This window comes from Gossypium arboreum, chromosome 5, assembly GCF_025698485.1.
Source record: "Gossypium arboreum isolate Shixiya-1 chromosome 5, ASM2569848v2, whole genome shotgun sequence".
Classification (NCBI taxonomy): Eukaryota; Viridiplantae; Streptophyta; class Magnoliopsida; order Malvales; family Malvaceae; genus Gossypium; species Gossypium arboreum.
Window position 1 is genome coordinate 37,052,354 of NC_069074.1, and position 6,861 is coordinate 37,059,214.

A 6,861-nucleotide genomic window follows, 5' to 3' on the forward strand; every position below is an offset into this window, starting at 1 on the left:
AAATTAAAAATAAATTTTAAAAAATATGTAGACTTAAATAACACTAAAATAAATGCAACTTAACAAGCAAATGCCTCTAAAATAATAACAAAATTAATAAATGGCTTTACAATAAAAACAAAATTAACAATAAAATAAGTTTTATACAATATTCAAACAATAACAACAAAATAGTAGCAACATAATAAAAATGTAGCAAAATAGGAAGAAAACAACAGGAAAATAATATTAAAAAAAGTAGATTTTTTTTGTCCTTTAGTGAATTCAAGCTAGGCCAGGCTGGGCCCAAGCCGAAAATGCCTTACCCAAGGCCCGACCCGTTTTTTAAACATGCCTTATTTTTTTTATCCAAACCCATTTGTCGAGTCTATATTTTTGCCCAAACCTTCCTACATTTCCGATGGACCTTTAGGCCGGGCCAGGTGGCTTGACCCATGATCAGGTCTATTTGAATGAGTAAGTTGAAAAATGATTTAATTTAATAACAATTGAAGTAAGGACTAAATAGTAAAATTTGTAAATTTTGAATTCTAAAAATTTTAGTAGTAAAATCTGAAACATTAATGTAGTAACTAAATCATATAATTATGAAATATGAAAATTTAGACGGCAGAGCATAAAATAGTAAAGTTTAAAACTATAGGAATTAAATTGTAAAAATTTTAAAACTTGAGTTTTAGAGTTAAATAACATTACTTGAGAATTTACAATTTTAAAAATAGAACATGAAAGTTTAACTGTTCAAAAATCAAGGACTAATAAAATTTAGACTTCAAGGATTAAATCATAAAAATATAAAATTAAAATATAAAAATTGTTTTCATTGACAACGAGGAGAGATTTCCTTTTAACTATAAAAGCTTAACTTCCCATTTCTATTTCTTTGACAATGAAAACAGTGAACAAAAACTTACAAAATCTTAATTTTATCTTTTCTTTAGAAAATGATTTTCTTTGATAATTCATTTTACATGAAATCTAAAATTTAAATTATAGGTTAACCAAGAAATTTCAAGAAATCAGTGATCTTGAATTCTATTAAATTCGATTGGGTGAGACTTAAAAATCGAACCATGGTTATCATAATCAGCAAGTACTATTCTGTTCATACATGATAACACCAATCAAAATGGGTTCATAAGACCATATATAATAATCTACCAAACAAAATTTTAGATTTGAAACCAAAAACAGAACACAGTTTGAGTTGAATATCTAAAATCCTTCATTACAAAATCCCAAACACTAGGTTTTTTATAAATAACAAAGATTAAGTGAACCATTAAAAGTTAAATTCTTTTAAGACCTTGGCTTCTCCTTCTTCTCTTTGAAAAGAGCTAGAAGAGACACACCCGAAACCTTAACAACCTTGAACCGAACTCCGGGAATATCTCCCACAGCATGCCCCTTTCGTCCAAATCCAGCAATCAATACCTCATCCTGCACCAAATCAAAACCATACATCGCAGTTAGATTACTCAACACCGAAAATCAAAACCCTGTCATCCTAGGACAAGCTTTGCACAATGTTGTCAAATAAAGAAATCGTGCTGGTGAACACAACATGATGACAACCAAGAAACGATAAACATGAACCAATGACATTCAACTCAAAATGTGAATATAACACTATTAACTTACATTTTCCTCAATGTAGTTTAAGCAACCGTCATTGGGTACAAAGGCAGCAATTTTCTTTCCATTCTTGATCAACTGAACACGAGCACATTTTCGGATAGCAGAATTAGGCTGCTTAGCTTCAATGCCACTGCAAAAGACAGTTACCAAATGGTAAAGTTCAGAATCTAATTCAAGCACAATCTGCTAACATAAATACCCTTAAAAAACATTATAAAGATGCAAAATATAGTTCTTACATTTTCTCAAGAACTATGCCCTTGGCATGTGATGATCCAGCAAAAGGTTTCTTCCATTCATTTCCGAGATTTGACTTCTTATATGACTTGTCGGCCCACCTCTGCCTTCTACGGTGGGTTCTCAGCTTACGACCAGCTCCCATTCCACGAGTCTTCCTGCACAAAACTTCAAATTTTTCAGCATATTTCCATAAAATACAACATAAACCACCCTAAGATGGATTACCAAACCAAATACCATATATAACTGAACTGATCCAACCAGATATCCACACTTCAGTCCATTGGTTTATTAATTTAAATTATCTCTTCTTTCTCTATAGCATTTTGAAGTTCTTTTTCACCAATTTAGAAATAAAATATTTATTTTCTATATTGTAGACAATTAAATACTACGAAATATTTAAAAAAGTATAAAATTTAGTTCGATTAGAATAATTGCGATTTTCCAACTTATGAACAAAAACCAGAACCAATCACTAAGGTTCGTATAAGTTCTAGATTTTCTCAGAACCAACCCCAAATCACCAAAACGAAAATGCAATTTCCCTAGAACAACAGCAATCTTCAAGATAAGGAAGTATCACAGAAATAAAATCTAAAAGATACCCATTGATGTAGAAGGTCATCAATCATTTTTTAACAAGTTTAAAATAATGACCAACAGCCATAACCCCACACACGACCCTAATTTTTCACATACCAATCCTTCTTCCACAGTTTCCCCATCAACCAAACAGGTACATAAAGACAGTTTCACCCACAAATTCCACAGTTCCATCACCAACCAAAACACCCAGAAGCATATAGGAAAAGAAATCATTGACCCACAAATCATCTAATCATATAAACCGAATCTTAGGTACTACTTTACTGGAATAAACAAACGGCGATCGCAAAAATGATTCACAAAGCTATCCTAGTTCAAATGCAAGTAGTAAATGGAAACGAACAAATAATAACGTTTTGTAAGAAAAAAAAGTTTAGAAAGGAAAACTAACCCCATTTTGGCTGGCGATAAAAAAGTTTACTGAGACTGAAATCTTAAAGTAAGAGATTACGAAGAGAGGAAGTGCCGGGTAGTGTTGCAAATTGGAAACCCTAATAGCCACAATTGAATTGCATTTATATAGATAAATTTTAGGGTTTTGGATGGTTTTTATGGATTTGTTAGATCAACGGTTGAGATTTGAAGTAGGCTTTGAGGAGGGCTTGTTGCTTACACGTGTCCAATATGGTGACTAGACTGTCCAACGTCGGGCTATCCCCAACCCGAGCTTTGATTTCTTTCTTTGGCTTAATTTAATAGTTACCTTAGTTTGAGTTAAGTAATTAGTTCTTTTTTATAGTATCAAATAATAAAAATTTTTAATTTTTTATTCATGCAGCTATAGTTTCTAATATTGCATTTACTTTTCATTTTCATACAATTTTTTTAAATCGGGAGTATATAAAAAAATAAGTTAAATTTATAAAAATAATTATTGACTCAAAAGGGATAAATAAATATTTTTAAAAGAAATTAGGAACATTTGGTTTAGATATTTTCATATTACTTTTGGTTCAACCACTTTCTTTTGAACCAATAATGGAAATTTATCAATAATATAGAAATTTGGTAATATGAGGAATAACATCAATGTCATTTTTTTGTCAAATTAGAAGTGAAGGATCCATTTCTTCAAAAGAAAAATTAGAGATTCCAAACCAAGTTTTAAATAGTTGAGTAAATACACATAACCCCTTTTACACAAAAGTGCTCCATTTCAATTGGTTAACAAGATTTTGAACACAAAAACAGAGATTAAATAATATAGATTTAGATTTTTTATCTGGCTTGTATTGAAGTAGCGCCTTCTCATCAATATGGAGCGAGCTAAACGGGGTATAGGACATGATACTTCTAGTGGCATGTGCGGATATCATTTTGAAGATATTTTGCACGTTATCAGAGACTGTTCAAGAGCTAGAGAAGTTTGGTTGCAAGTCATTCCAGTTGAGAACCATTTGAGCTTTTTTTGCAGGAAATCTTCATGAATGGTTAGAGTCTAATTTACACACTTCTTCTTCAACTTTTGGTGAGGTGAGTTGAACAAGTTTATTTGGTTTGCTTATATGGAGACCTTGGAAACTCTTCCTTTTTGGGGGAGCTTTATGGAGTGCAACTGAGATTTTTAAGGTTTCATATATCTCGGCCAAACAATTTGCCACTTTCCATCAAAGTGACTAGTTCAGGCAACAAGCATCAAGGTTAATAACCTTAGTGCCGGATAAATGGTAATAGCTATGTACTGATGGTGCAATTAAGATTGATTTGGGTTCTGCTGCAATTGGGGGATTTTTAAGAAATGAGAATAAGGAATGGATAATGGATTTTAACATATTTTTGAGAGAATGCCCAGTCTTTGATGTGGAAATTTAGGGCATTTTTGATGGGTTGTACTTTATCCATGATAGTAGCTTTGCCGGGGTTATGATGCAAATGGATAGTCTAGAGGTAGTCAAAGCTATATAGGAAACTTCCTCATTGGTTTTGAACTCTGCCTTAATTAGACGTATTCACAATCTTTTGGAGAACATAGGACCTTGGGCTATTCAACACATTCTCAGGGAGTTTAATAATGTTGTGGATTGTATTGCCAAATTGGCTTTTGATACAAGACACAATTTGAAGGTTTTAACAAGTATTAGCAATTCTCAGGAAGATCCTTAAGGAAGTATTAGCAATATCTCCTGTTGTTTTAACAAGTGGTAATCTTGCTTATGGAATTTCTGTTGTAATCTAATTTGTTATTAGGCTCAGCCCTGAGGATAGTTTGGGAGTGCGGTCACCTAAAGCTGGTAAGGGCCCCCAAAAAAATTATTAAGCTTTTAATGTGAATAAAAAGTCTTCAACCTTTTAAGTTTTTTGATGAACGCTTCATTGCAGGAGGGAAAAAAAAAGAGGCCTCGATTTTTTAATTTTATTACTAGTATATGTTTTTATTTTATTGTATTATAATTTATAATTTATTTTAAAAAGAATCCCAATTTATTTTTTCACCTATGACCCAAAAAAATATTAAAAACCAACCCGTCTATTATTGTCTATTTTTTCTTTTTACCAAAAAAAAATATATATAAGCACAAACAAAAAATGTGGGTGGCATGTTTGACCCTCTCTAATCTCGCTTTCTTCTTTTGAGCTTTAAACCTATCCACTTTCTTTAACTTGAGAAGGCTAGTCTTATCTCGGTTCTTGTTAATCCTCCTTTCTTCCCAAAGAGTGAAGAGAGATTGATCTGAGCATGGCTTAGTGACAACATCACAATGGTCTCTTCCGTCTAGTTGCCAGGGACGGCTTCCACCACTTTAATCTTGTCTAGGCTAGAATAGTGATTTTGGGCTTTTTAATGGCTACCAAAAGTGTTGGATATAAACTCCTTTAGACCGAATCACAAGCCATAAAAAATTATGGTCTCACTTCCATCTTTCCTTGGGCTTTGGAAGAGAACTTCTTGTTAAAAGGTTTAACATACCCTTTGTTTGCTCAAACTTAGCTGAAAGCCAGGGCCCGTTTAAGCTTTCAATCTCTCGGAAGAGAAATTCTTTGCTTCCATGGCTTAGCCTACCAAGCTGGTAAGAAAAGTTTGGACATATGTTCATAGGGAAATTTGGCAACAATGAAATCCTTATCATTTCTCTTAAACTTAAACTCCTCTAGTAGAGATTTATCTGTTAGCATGAATAACGATTTACAATATAGAGCAGCGGAAATAATCGAACATAAATATTTTCTGTCATTGCCTGAATCAAATGTTAAAATTTAAATTGTTGTAATACCACTGTCAAACACATCAAATCACTGATGAGCACATTAAATTTTTCTGTACAAAAAATTAAAAATCACTAAAGTTTTCTAAGCACTTAAAAACCTTACTAGAAGGTGTTTTTTTTTTTGATTTTTTGGTTCTTAGGAAGCTTATTCTGGTTGATATTTATAGTGATGGTTCCTCATAAAAAACGCACCAACTACACATCCCACTATCACACATACAAAGGTATGAAAATGATGAGTAACAAAACGTGAGCATACTAGAGTAACTTCAGGAAATGTGGGAACGTGCAAGGCCTTCCCACCAACCACTTCCAACATTATCATCATAAAACACAACTTTTGGACGAAGTACCTTATTCCATTTGACATCAGTTTCAACCAATTTGGGAAACAAATTTCCTATTCTAATACCATTTTCCCTAGACAAAAAGTGTAATGGTAGCAAGGGCGAAGCCAGAGTAATATTTTAGGGGGGCCAGATGAAATTTTAATTTTTTATAATTTATATCTTTATAATTTGTAAAGGATTAAATTGAAATTTTATAATTTTAGGGGGGTCAAAGTGCAATTTTATCTTTATTAATTTAAAATGTTTAAAAAATTTTAAGGGCCTAAATAGTAATTTTATATTTTAGGGGCCCCGGCTTCGCCCCTGAACGGTAGGTTGGAAACTTCGATCCAGAATTCTAATTTTTCAAAGTTGAGTTCCTCCATAACCGCTCACTCTATGGCCATTCCTCGAGGCACAAATGCTTATCCATAATGAACCAGGGGCATTGGATTTCCACTGTTTTTTGTCATCTTCTTCACTAAACATAAAGAGAAAAATATTTCTCTCCAGTTTGAAAATGTCCAAGTATTTTGAAGGCCAAGCTTTAAGGAGAATAGCTTTAATGGAACCAAGTCTTAGAAATTTTCAAAGATTACCTTTCTATTGAGAGATTTTTTTTTTTTTTTTATATGGAAAGGAGGCTAACACCTTAGCCTAATGACAAAGATGCTTAACAAACTACTCATTAGCTATTATAGCGCTTTCATCCAGCAGCAACGCTCTAATTGTAACAGGAGCTTCACGAAGGAAACAAAGGGCATTAGAGTTTTCAGTCCCCATATGCACCAGCGAATCTGCCACAACACTTCCTTCTCTAAATACATGGCTGATGCAAC

The 6,861-nt window shown here is 32.7% G+C and overlaps 1 protein-coding gene across 1 annotated transcript; it reads right to left on the reverse strand.

Annotated features, from left to right (window-relative positions):
• Positions 1-1,150: 1,150 nt before the first annotated feature.
• LOC108450420 (40S ribosomal protein S23) lies at positions 1,151-3,031 on the reverse strand. The gene is made up of 4 exons (XM_017748039.2): positions 2,879-3,031; positions 1,878-2,033; positions 1,642-1,768; positions 1,151-1,440 (listed from the first exon to the last, which is right to left on the reverse strand). The coding sequence occupies exons 1-4, from the start codon at positions 2,881-2,883 to the stop codon at positions 1,300-1,302; spliced, it is 429 nt and encodes a 142-aa protein (XP_017603528.1). The 5' UTR covers positions 2,884-3,031; the 3' UTR covers positions 1,151-1,299.
• Positions 3,032-6,861: the final 3,830 nt, after the last annotated feature.

What these genes read in the sequence shown, in the direction of transcription:
- LOC108450420 (XM_017748039.2), bottom strand. An exon ending in GGCATAGTTCTTGAGAAAAT is followed by an intron (nt 1,769 to 1,877) that starts GTAAGAACTATA and finishes TGTCTTTTGCAG; the next exon opens with TGGCATTGAAGCTAAGCAGC. An exon ending in TAAACTACATTGAGGAAAAT is followed by an intron (nt 1,441 to 1,641) that starts GTAAGTTAATAG and finishes GATTTGGTGCAG; the next exon opens with GATGAGGTATTGATTGCTGG.